The following is a 13700-nucleotide window of genomic DNA, read 5'->3' on the forward strand; positions in this document are numbered from 1 at the left end:
CCCTCTATATAACCCTACCGCCAGACCCCTCTATATAACCCTACAGCCAGACCCCTCTATATAACCCTACAGCCAGACCCCTCTATATAACCCTACAGCCAGACCCCTCTATATAACCCTACAGCCAGACCCCTCTATATAACCCTACAGCCAGACCCCTCTATATAACCCTACAGCCAGACCCCTCTATATAACCCTACAGCCAGACCCCTCTATATAACCCTACAGCCAGACCCCTCTATATAACCCTACAGCCAGACCCCTCTATATAACCCTACAGCCAGACCCCTCTATATAACCCTACAGCCAGACCCCTCTATATAACCCTACAGCCAGACCCCTCTATATAACCCTACAGCCAGACCCCTCTATATAACCCTACAGCCAGACCCCTCTATATAACCCTACAGCCAGACCCCTCTATATAACCCTACAGCCAGACCCCTCTATATAACCCTACAGCCAGACCCCTCTATATAACCCTACAGCCAGACCCCTCTATATAACCCTACCGCCAGACCCCTCTATATAACCCTACAGCCAGACCCCTCTATATAACCCTACAGCCAGACCCCTCTATATAACCCTACAGCCAGACCCCTCTATATAACCCTACAGCCAGACCCCTCTATATAAGGGGGCGACAGACCCCGCTATATAACCCTACAGCCAGACCCCTCTATATAACCCTACAGCCAGACCGCTCTATATAACCCTACAGCCAGACCCCTCTATATAAGGGGGCGACAGACCCCTCTATATAACCCTACAGCCAGACCCCTCTATATAACCCTACAGCCAGACCCCTCTATATAACCCTACAGCCAGACCCCTCTATATAACCCTACAGCCAGACCCCTCTATATAACCCTACAGCCAGACCCCTCTATATAACCCTACAGCCAGACCCCTCTATATAAGGGGGCGACAGACCCCGCTATATAACCCTACAGCCAGACCCCTCTATATAACCCTACAGCCAGACCGCTCTATATAACCCTACAGCCAGACCCCTCTATATAAGGGGGCGACAGACCCCTCTATATAACCCTACAGCCAGACCCCTCTATATAACCCTACAGCCAGACCCCTCTATATAACCCTACAGCCAGACCCCTCTATATAACCCTACAGACAGACCCCTCTATATAACCCTACAGCCAGACCCCTCTATATAACCCTACAGCCAGACCCCTCTATATAACCCTACAGCCAGACCTCTCTATATAACCCTACAGCCAGACCCCTCTATATAACCCTACAGCCAGACCCCTCTATATAACCCTACAGCCAGACACCTCTATATAACCCTACAGCCAGACCCCTCTATATAACCCTACAGCCAGACCCCTCTATATAACCCTACAGCCAGACCCCTCTATATAACCCTACAGCCAGACCCCTCTATATAACCCTACAGCCAGACCCCTCTATATAACCCTACAGCCAGACCCCTCTATATAACCCTACAGCCAGACCCCTCTATATAACCCTACAGCCAGACCCCTCTATATAACCCTACAGCCAGACCCCTCTATATAACCCTACAGCCAGACCCCTCTATATAACCCTACAGCCAGACCCCTCTATATAACCCTACAGCCAGACCCCTCTATATAACCCTACAGCCAGACCCCTCTATATAACCCTACAGCCAGACCTCTCTATATAACCCTACAGCCAGACCCCTCTATATAACCCTACAGCCAGACCCCTCTATATAACCCTACAGCCAGACCCCTCTATATAACCCTACAGCCAGACCCCTCTATATAACCCTACAGCCAGACCCCTCTATATAACCCTACAGCCAGACCCCTCTATATAACCCTACAGCCAGACCCCTCTATATAACCCTACAGCCAGACCCCTCTATATAACCCTACAGCCAGACCCCTCTATATAACCCTACAGCCAGACCTCTCTATATAAGGGGGCGACAGACCCCTCTATATAACCCTACAGCCAGACCCCTCTATATAACCCTACAGCCAGACCCCTCTATATAACCCTACAGCCAGACCTCTCTATATAAGGGGGCGACAGACCCCTCTATATAACCCTACAGCCAGACCCCTCTATATAACCCTACAGCCAGACCCCTCTATATAACCCTACAGCCAGACCCCTCTATATAACCCTACAGCCAGACCCCTCTATATAACCCTACAGCCAGACCCCTCTATATAACCCTACAGCCAGACCCCTCTATATAACCCTACAGCCAGACCCCTCTATATAACCCTACAGCCAGACCCCTCTATATAACCCTACAGCCAGACCCCTCTATATAACCCTACAGCCAGACCCCTCTATATAACCCTACAGCCAGACCCCTCTATATAACCCTACCGCCAGACCCCTCTATATAACCCTACCGCCAGACCCCTCTATATAACCCTACAGCCAGACCCCTCTATATAACCCTACAGCCAGACCCCTCTATATAACCCTACCGCCAGACCCCTCTATATAACCCTACAGCCAGACCCCTCTATATAACCCTACCGCCAGACCCCTCTATATAACCCTACAGCCAGACCCCTCTATATAACCCTACAGCCAGACCCCTCTATATAACCCTACAGCCAGACCCCTCTATATAACCCTACAGCCAGACCCCTCTATATAACCCTACAGCCAGACCCCTCTATATAACACTACAGCCAGACCCCTCTATATAACCCTACAGCCAGACCCCTCTATATAACCCTACTGCCAGACCCCTCTATATAACCCTACAGCCAGACCCCTCTATATAACCCTACAGCCAGACCTCTCTATATAAGGGGGCGACAGACCCCTCTATATAACCCTACAGCCAGACCCCTCTATATAACCCTACAGCCAGACCCCTCTATATAACCCTACAGCCAGACCCCTCTATATAACCCTACAGCCAGACCCCTCTATATAACCCTACAGCCAGACCTCTCTATATAAGGGGGCGACAGACCCCTCTATATAACCCTACAGCCAGACCCCTCTATATAACCCTACAGCCAGACCCCTCTATATAAGGGGGCGACAGAGGGCCCGATCCATGTGTGTTCATGTTTCATGTCTATTCATTGTTATTCACACTTACCTGGTAGTCAGAGGGCAGGTAAAAAAAAATCTAAACTACGAACTGTATTTTATAACATGAGAACATGAAGATAACTGTAAATGTGGGGGGTAAAATGTGAACTTACCAATTTCAGACTAACAGGCTGGACAATACCACTGTTACTCATCTCCAGCAGCACGCCGGACATCACCAATACCACTGTTACTCAACTTTTATTTGGTGTATAGAATGTCTATATTTACACACAAACATAGAAACATTGTGTCTGATTTTACGACTGAATTCTTCTCCATATTATAGCAATAGTAGCAATGTTAAAACATCACATTTCCAAAAGCGTGAAAAGGAAATATTTTGTCTTGTCCTTCTGGATGACCTTACGATGTAGCACGCAGTTACTGAGGGACGCCTCTGTGTTAAGACTTCTGCGTTCGCGTACTCGTCGGAACTAGGAAACTGTGAAATGTCCCAACTTGCTAACTGCTTGTAGTTATACACGTGCTGCGTTCAACCAGTTAGGAAGTCAAGACATTTCAAAGTTTCCTAGTTCCGACTAGCACGTGAACGCTGCAGGGTGTCCCTGTGAATAACATAACATGGTTCTAGTTCAAGGTGGCCTGCCGGCTGTTAAAGGACAGACGCGTTTATAGTTACATCCTCCGGTCTACTTGATAGTAGTTTGTCCTCCCTCCTGTGTATAGAACAGTTCTGTCCAGTCCTGTGCTGTGTGGTGGATCAACAGGAAAGGGTTTAGATCAGGGTCAGGTTAAAGTGTTGACACGGTGGAACATGATGAATAGCTCGTTTGTTCTTGGGAGTGACTCTGTGTTTATTTACAGCAACAGCGCGGGCAGTAATGTGATAAAACCAGACAAAATCAGTGAGAAGAAAGGTGATGGCAGCACTTAGTCTGCACACACACACACACGAGGTGAACCGTTAAGCCTTCCTTCACCCCACAGTTAATTCGGTTGTCTTCCTCTCAGCACTTCCTGATTCACATTCAGCCTCATTACCCATTCATCAGATCCAGTCTCTCCACACAGAGGTTGACCTCTGCCATTTCACCTCATATTAAACCACACGGTACTGGTTTCAGTGAATATTGATCTGTCCTTAGTAGGATCACAAATGATACGAAACCAACCAGTCCATCATGTTTAAAGCTTTCTGCTCCAGATTCAGTCTGGAGGTGAGACAGACTGGTCAGACAGTCCAGGTGGGAGACAGACAGGTAGACAGACAGGTAAGGCAGCAGAATCATCCCAGAGCCTTTGATGAGTCTGTAGTAGTGATCTGATCAGCGCTACGGAGGGCTTTCTGTGGGCTGGCCGGGGACTAAAACCAACAACGTACTGGTATGGGTCTAGAACCCAGAGACCGCAGAGAACTGAGTCTGGGACGAGAACCCAGAGTACAGAGAACCCAGAGTCTGGGACGAGAACCCAGAGTACAGAGTCTGGGACGAGAACCCAGAGAACAGAGTCTGGGACGAGAACCCAGAGTACAGAGAACAGAGTCTGGGACTAGAACCCAGAGAGTTCAGAGAGCCTAGAACCCAGAGTACAGAGTCTGGGACTAGAACCCAGAGACTAGAAAGCAGAGTTAGCAGGCTAGAGTTTAAAGCATAGACAGACAATTGGTTCAGTCCACTACAGCTTTCACAGACGATCAACCTGAAGGGGTTTGTGGGCCATAATGTCTTCCAGTGTCCACTGTCTCAAACCAGTGACCCCAAAAAAAAAACTGGTGTTGAAGTCAACAAGCTCCAAAATGACCAAAAATCATCTAAGTAGCACATCAAACTATCCATTTTAAATGACACATCCATGTTCTGTAGTGTTTTCTTGAAACATTCGGATTATTTAGTCCTAGTTGTTCACAACACACAGCTGAGACAAGACAGTAGTACAGACATACAGTACCATCACGTGGTGAATAAAAGTTACTCTGAACATAGTCATCATCTATCAACAAAGTTATTAAAGTGATTAACTGGGTTGTTTTAGTTCAATACCTGCCTCTGTAGGAGTGGCACTGTCTTCACAAACTCTGCTGTTCCTTACCACAGGCACTTAACCCCTTGTGCACAATGAACGTAAAGATGATTCCCAAATGGCACCCTATTCCCTATATAGTGCACTACTTTACACCTGCCAAATGGCACCCTATTCCCTATATAGTACACTACTTTACACCTGCCAAATGGCACCCTATTCCCTATATAGTACACTACTTTACACCTGCCAAATGGCACCCTATTCCCTATATAGTACACTACTTTACACCTGCCAAATGGCACCCTATTCCCTATATAGTGCACTACTTTTGACCAGGGCCGAGGGCACTATACAGGGAATTGGGTGTAATTAGGGACGTAACCTCAGAATAATCAGATTGATGATTAGGCTTTAATAATAAACCCTGTTATGTAATAGAACATGAACACCCAATCACACAGGAAGTCAACTCAGCTAAAACATCCTGGAGCCCCAAAAAATAAACAAATCAAGGTTTGGTAACCATCAGAAAAACTAAACCACTTTAACAATAATACCAATATTCCCATCATCAAACTGATTAAGAACTGCTGATAAATACTAGATCTACGGTAGAAATACTACTAGATCTACGGTAGAAATACTACTAGATCTACGGTAGAAATACTACTAGATCTACGGTAGAAATACTACTAGATCTACGGTAGAAATACTACTAGATCTACGGTAGAAATACTACTAGATCTACGGTAGAAATACTACTAGATCTACGGTAGAAATACTACTAGATCTACGGTAGAAATACTACTAGATCTACGGTAGAAATACTACTAGATCTACGGTAGAAATACTACTTCTCTTCTTCCCTTGATCTCTCTCTCTCTATATATATATATATATATACAGTTATACTTTGTACAGTTTAAAGCAGAGGGACTTTCTGTAGGGGAATCGACCAGAGGTAATCAATTCATCAATAGATTAATTCATGGATTAATGAATCAATCAAAATGGGCAAGGGATTGGTGTGGGCAGAGGTAGAGATGCCAGGCCAGAAGACCACGTGGTACAGGACATGTAGCAGGTAAGGTCTCAGGTGGAGGTGCTCTTGGAGAAGTTGGGATAAAGCACTGCAGCAGTCACTGCTACCATCACTGCTACAACTGGCATCCAGGGGCTCCAACCGGTCTGCAGGAGACAGATGGACAGAGAGGAGGACTGGGTTAGTCTAGGCTGTCAGCTAGCCTACACCAGGGCTGAGATTGAGGCCACAGGTTGGAGAGAGAGAGAGAGAGATTGAGGCCACAGGTTGGAGAGAGAGAGAGAGAGATTGAGGCCACAGGTTGGAGAGAGAGAGAGAGATTGAGGCCACAGGTTGGAGAGAGAGAGAGAGAGAGAGAGAGAGAGAGAGAGAGAGAGAGAGAGAGAGAGAGAGAGAGAAAATAAAAGCGCGGGAGAAACAGCGTGGCACAGTTACTGGGAGAGAGACAGTTCAGTTTCCTCACGGGAGAAAAATAATCAGAAAATCAAACGTGACTGTTCTGACTGAGGGAACAAGGAGGAATACAAGGAGGAATACAAGGAGGAATACAAGGAGGAATACAAGGAGGAATACATGCTCATTTGTTTTAAAAACAGGAAGACATTTAAAAGCTGCAGAAGTATGATGTCATAAAGCAATAATGACAACAAAATACAACCCAAAAAATACAAAAACTTGAAACCAAAGAATAAGCGTATAGAGTGATCCAAGACAGACAGGCAACAGGCATCAATTAGCATAGAGTGATCCAAGACAGACAGGCAACAGGCATCAATTAGTATAGAGTGATCCAAGACAGACAGGCAACAGGCATCAATTAGCATAGAGTGATCCAAGACAGACAGGCAACAGGCATCAATTAGTATAGAGTGATCCAAGACAGACAGAGGGCATCAATTAGTATAGAGTGATCCAAGACAGACAGGCAGCAGGCACCAATTAGTATAGAGTGATCCAAGACAGACAGACAGAGGGCATCAATTAGCATAGAGTGATCCAAGACAGACAGAGGGCATGAATTAGCATAGAGTGATCCAAGACAGACAGGCAACAGGCATGAATTAGTATAGAGTGATCCAAGAAAGACAGAGGGCATCAATGACTGTGATAATATATACAGTACATTCGGAAAGTATTCAGACCATTGACTTTTACAGCCTTCTTCTAAAATGGATTATATATATTTTTTTTCTGTCAAACTACACACAATACTCCATGACAAAGCAAAAACAGATTAACATTTTGGCAAATTGATTAATAAAAAAAAGAAATGTTTAATCACATTTACATAAGTATTCAGACCCTTTACTCAGTACTTTGTTGAAGTATCTTTAGCAGTGATTACAGCCTTGAGTCTTCTTGGGTATGACGCTACAAGCTTGGCACACCTGTATTTGGGGAGTTTCTCCCATTCTTCTCTGCAGATCCTCTCAAGCTCTGTCAGGTTGGATGGCGACCGTTGCTGCACAGCTATTTTCAGGTCTCTCCAGAGATGTTCGATCGCGTTCAAGTCTGGGCTCTTGATGGGCCACTCAAGGACATTCAGAGACTTGTCCCGAAGCCACTCCTGCGTTGTCTTGGCTGTGTGCTTAGGGTCATTGTCCTGTTGGAAGGTGAACCTTCACCCCAGTCTGAGGTCCTGAGCGCTCTGGAGCAGGTTTTCATCAAATATCTTTTTGTACTTTGCTCCGTCCATCTTTCCCTCAATCCTGACTAGTCTCCCAGTCCCTTCCGCTGAAAAACATCCCCACAGCATTATGCTGCCACCACCATGCTTCACCGTAGGGATGGTGCCAGGTTTCCTCCAGATGTAACACTTGGCATTCAGGCCAAACAGTTCCATCTTGGTTTCATCAGACAAGAGAATCTTGTTTCTCATGATCTGAGAGTCTTTAGGTGCCTTTTGGCAAAACTCCAAGCGGGCTGTCATGTGCCTTTTACTGAGGAGTGGCATCCGTCTGGCCACTCCACCATAAAGGCCTGATTGGTGGAGTGCAGCAGAGATGGTTGTCCTTCGGGAAGGTTCTCCCATCTCCACAGAGGAACTCTGGAACTCTTGTCACCTCCCTGACCAAGGCCCTTCTCCCCCTGATTGGGCAGTTTGGCCGGGTGTCAACCTCTAGGAAGAGTCTTGGTGGTTCTAAACTTCCTCAATTGAAGAATGATGGTGTGTTTCTTCCCAAATCATGTCCAAATCAATTGAATTTACCACAGGTGGACTCCAATCAAGTTGTAGAAACATCTCAATGATGATCAATGGAAACAGGATGCACCTGAGCTCAATTTACAGTCTCATCTCTGTTTTTAATACATTTTCAAAAAAGAAATTTGCTTTGTCATTATGGGGTATTGTACGTAGATTGATGAGGGAAATCTTTTTATTCAATCCATTTCAGAATAAGGCTGTAACGTAACAAAATGTGGAAAAAGTCAAAGGTTCTGAATACTTTCTGAATGCACTGGAGACTGATAATGCTGACAGGTTAGTTTAGTGCAGGGCTGGTCAACTGATAATGCTGACAGGTTAGTTTAGTGCAGGGCTGGTCAACTGTGATAATATAGACTGATAATGCTGACAGGTTAGTTTAGTGCAGGGCTGGTCAACTGATAATGCTGACAGGTTAGTTTAGTGCAGGGCTGGTCAACTGATAATGCTGACAGGTTAGTTTAGTGCAGGGCTGGTCAACTGTGATAATATAGACTGATAATGCTGACAGGTTAGTTTAGTGCAGGGCTGGTCAACTGTGATAATATAGACTGATAATGCTGACAGGTTAGTTTAGTGCAGGGCTGGTCAACTGTGATAATATAGACTGATAATGCTGACAGGTTAGTTTAGTGCAGGGCTGGTCAACTGATAATAGACTGATAATGCTGACAGGTTAATTTAGTGCAGGGCTGGTCAACTGATAATAGACTGATAATGTTGACAGGTTAATTTAGTGCAGGGCTGGTCAACTGTGATAATATAGACTGATAATGCTGACAGGTTAATTTAGTGCAGGACTGATCAACTGTGATAATAGACTGATAATGCTGACAGGTTAATTTAGTGCAGGGCTGGTCAACTGATAATGCTGACAGGTTAGTTTAGTGCAGGGCTGGTCAACTGATAATATATAGACTGATAATGCTGACAGGTTAATTTAGTGCAGGGCTGGTCAACTGTGATAGACTGATAATGCTGACAGGTTCATTTAGTGCAGGGCTGGTCAACTGATAATATATAGACTGATAATGCTGACAGGTTAATTTAGTGCAGGGCTGGTCAACTGTGATAATAGACTGATAATGCTGACAGGTTAGTTTAGTGCAGGGCTGGTCAACTGTGATAATAGACTGATAATGCTGACAGGTTAATTTAGTGCAGGGCTGGTCAACTGTGATAATAGACTGATAATGCTGACAGGTTAGTTTAGTGCAGGGCTGGTCAACTGTGATAATAGACTGATAATGCTGACAGGTTAGTTTAGTGCAGGGCTGGTCAACTGTGATAATAGACTGATAATGCTGACAGGTTAGTTTAGTGCAGGGCTGGTCAACTGTGATAATAGACTGATAATGCTGACAGGTTAGTTTAGTGCAGGGCTGGTCAACTGTGATAATAGACTGATAATGCTGACAGGTTAATTTAGTGCAGGACTGATCAACTGTGATAATATAGACTGATAATGCTGACAGGTTAGTTTAGTGCAGGGCTGGTCAACTGTGATAATAGACTGATAATGCTGACAGGTTAATTTAGTGCAGGGCTGGTCAACTGATAATGCTGACAGGTTAATTTAGTGCAGGGCTGGTCAACTGTGATAGACTGATAATGCTGACAGGTTCATTTAGTGCAGGGCTGGTCAACTGATAATATATAGACTGATAATGCTGACAGGTTAATTTAGTGCAGGGCTGGTCAACTGTGATAATAGACTGATAATGCTGACAGGTTCATTTAGTGCAGGACTGATCAACTGTGATAATATAGACTGATAATGCTGACAGGTTAGTTTAGTGCAGGGCTGGTCAACTGTGATAATAGACTGATAATGCTGACAGGTTAATTTAGTGCAGGGCTGGTCAACTGATAATGCTGACAGGTTAATTTAGTGCAGGGCTGGTCAACTGATAATATATAGACTGATAATGCTGACAGGTTAATTTAGTGCAGGGCTGGTCAACTGTGATAGACTGATAATGCTGACAGGTTCATTTAGTGCAGGGCTGGTCAACTGATAATATATAGACTGATAATGCTGACAGGTTCATTTAGTGCAGGGCTGGTCAACTGTGATAATAGACTGATAATGCTGACAGGTTAATTTAGTGCAGGACTGATCAACTGTGATAATATAGACTGATAATGCTGACAGGTTAGTTTAGTGCAGGGCTGGTCAACTGTGATAATAGACTGATAATGCTGACAGGTTAATTTAGTGCAGGGCTGGTCAACTGATAATGCTGGCAGGTTAATTTAGTGCAGGGCTGGTCAACTGTGATAATATAGACTGATAATGCTGACAGGTTAATTTAGTGCAGGGCTGGTCAACTGATAATATATAGACTGATCATGCTGACAGGTTAATTTAGTGCAGGGCTGATCAACTGTGATAATATAGACTGATAATGCTGACAGGTTAGTTTAGTGCAGGGCTGGTCAACTGTGATAATAGACTGATAATGCTGACAGGTTAATTTAGTGCAGGGCTGGTCAACTGTGATAATAGACTGATAATGCTGACAGGTTAATTTAGTGCAGGGCTGGTCAACTGTGATAATAGACTGATAATGCTGACAGGTTAGTTTAGTGCAGGGCTGGTCAACTGTGATAATATAGACTGATAATGCTAACAGGTTAATTTAGTGCAGGGCTGGTCAACTGATAATAGACTGATAATGTTGACAGGTTAATTTAGTGCAGGGCTGGTCAACTGTGATAATAGACTGATAATGCTGACAGGTTAATTTAGTGCAGGGCTGGTCAACTGTGATAATAGACTGATAATGCTGACAGGTTAATTTAGTGCAGGGCTGATCAACTGTGATAATATAGACTGATAATGCTGACAGGTTAGTTTAGTGCAGGGCTGGTCAACTGTGATAATAGACTGATAATGCTGACAGGTTAATTTAGTGCAGGGCTGGTCAACTGTGATAATATAGACTGATAATGCTGACAGGTTAGTTTAGTGCAGGGCTGGTCAACTGTGATAATAGACTGATAATGCTGACAGGTTAATTTAGTGCAGGGCTGGTCAACTGTGATAATAGACTGATAATGCTGACAGGTTAATTTAGTGCAGGGCTGGTCAACTGTGATAATATAGACTGATAATGCTGACAGGTTAATTTAGTGCAGGGCTGGTCAACTGTGATAATAGACTGATAATGCTGACAGGTTAATTTAGTGCAGGGCTGGTCAACTGTGATAGACTGATAATGCTGACAGGTTAATTTAGTGCAGGGCTGGTCAACTGTAATAGACTGATAATGCTGACAGGTTAATTTAGTGCAGGGCTGGTCAACTGTAATAGACTGATAATGTTGACAGGTTAATTTAGTGCAGGGCTGGTCAACTGATAATATATAGACTGATAATGCTGACAGGTTAATTTAGTGCAGGGCTGGTCAACTGTAATAGACTGATAATGCTGACAGGTTAATTTAGTGCAGGGCTGGTCAACTGTAATAGACTGATAATGCTGACAGGTTAATTTAGTGCAGGGCTGGTCAACTGTAATAGACTGATAATGCTGACAGGTTAATTTAGTGCAGGGCCGGTCAACTGATAATAGACTGATAATGCTGACAAGTTAATTTAGTGCAGGGCTGGTCAACTGTAATAGACTGATAATGCTGACAGGTTAATTTAGTGCAGGGCTGGTCAACTGTAATAGACTGATAATGCTGACAGGTTAATTTAGTGCAGGGCCGGTCAACTGATAATAGACTGATAATGCTGACAAGTTAATTTAGTGCAGGGCCGGTCAACTCCAGTCCTGGAGAGACAAAACACTTCTGGTTTTCATCCTCTCCCTCTAATCAGGGACTGATTCAGACCTGGGACACCAGGTTAGTGCAACTACCAGGTCGAAAGAAAAACCAGAAGTGAATTTGCCCTCCAGGACCAGAGTTGACCAGCCCTGGTTTAGTGTAGTTCCCCAGTGTTGGTTCTCGCCAAGCGGCAGGAGTGGTTCAATTATAGCCATGCACTGGAGAGTTAGAGCGGACGCCACCGACGAGGAGAGTTAGAGCGGACGACACCGACGAGGAGAGTTAGAGCGGACGACGCCGACGAGGAGAGTTAGAGCAGACGACGCTGACGAGGAGAGTTAGAGCGGACGACGCCGATGAAGGCAGTTAGAGCGAATGACACAGACGAAGGCAGTTAGAGAGGATGATACCGACGAAGGCAGTTAGAGAGGATGATACCGACGAAGGCAGTTAGAGAGGATGATACCGACGAAGGCAGTTAGAGCGAATGACACAGACGAAGGCAGTTAGAGAGGATGATACCGACGAAGGCAGTTAGAGAGGATGATACCGACGAAGGCAGTTAGAGAGGATGATACAGACGAAGGCAGTTAGAGAGGATGATACCGACGAAGGCAGTTAGAGAGGATGATACCGACGAAGGCAGTTAGAGAGGATGATACCGACGAAGGCAGTTAGAGAGGATGATACCGACGAAGGCAGTTAGAGAGGATGATACCGACGAAGATAGAGGATGAAGGTAGTTAGAGCCACAGTGTCTCCTGACCCCTCCTGTCTCAGCCTCCAGTATTTATGCTGCAGTAGTTTATGTGTCGGGGGGCTAGGGTCAGTCTGTTACATCTGGAGTATTTCTCCTCTCTTATCCGGTGTCCTGTGTGTATTTAAATATGCTCTCTCTAATTCTCTCTCTTTTTCTCTCGGAGGACCTGAGCCCTAGGACCATGCCTCAGGACTACCTGGCCTGATGACGCCATGTTCTGTTATAATATCCACCCTGCACAGCCAGAAGAGGACTGGCCACCCCTCATAGCCTGGTTCCTCTCTAGGTTTCTTCCTAGGTTTTGGCCTTTCTAGGGAGTTTTTCCTAGCCACCCCTCATAGCCTGGTTCCTCTCTAGGTTTCTTCCTAGGTTTTGGCCTTTCTAGGGAGTTTTTCCTAGCCACCCCTCATAGCCTGGTTCCTCTCTAGGTTTCTTCCTAGGTTTTGGCCTTTCTAGGGAGTTTTTCCTAGCCACCCCTCATAGCCTGGTTCCTCTCTAGGTTTCTTCCTAGGTTCTGGCCTTTCTAGGGAGTTTTTCCTAGCCACCGTGCTTCTACACCTGCATTGCTTACTGTTTGGGGTTTTAGGCTGGGTTTCTGTACAGCACTTTGAGATATCAGCTGATGTAAGAAGAGCTTTATAAATACATTTGATTTGATTGGTTAGAGAGGATGATACTGATGAAGAGAATTAGAGAGGATGATACAGATGATGAAGATAACAGACAGATGACAGACAACATCAACACAACAGGAACACTGTGTACCTTTCTACCACAACTGGCTGAAGCACCAATACAGCAAAGCCAGGATAAGGCCGATGAAAATGGCCTGGACAGGCTGCAATA

General features: G+C 45.0%; 1 protein-coding gene across 1 annotated transcript in view; it reads right to left on the reverse strand.

Annotated features, from left to right (window-relative positions):
- Positions 1-3263: 3263 nt before the first annotated feature.
- LOC106566258 (sarcolemmal membrane-associated protein) overlaps positions 3264-13700 on the reverse strand; it is a 122290-nt gene continuing 111853 nt past the window's right edge. The window contains exons 19-20 of the mRNA XM_082959531.1: positions 13620-13700; positions 3264-6258 (exon numbers count right to left, since the gene is read on the reverse strand). The exon at positions 13620-13700 is cut by the window's right edge and continues 7 nt beyond it. Coding sequence (XP_082815657.1) covers positions 13624-13700 — 77 coding nt within the window. The 3' untranslated portion in view covers positions 3264-6258; positions 13620-13623. The remainder of the gene's footprint in view (positions 6259-13619) is intronic.

The sequence above is a fragment of the Salmo salar genome, chromosome 12 (genome assembly GCF_965601325.2).
Source record: "Salmo salar chromosome 12, fSalSal1, whole genome shotgun sequence".
Lineage (NCBI taxonomy): Eukaryota > Metazoa > Chordata > Actinopteri > Salmoniformes > Salmonidae > Salmo > Salmo salar.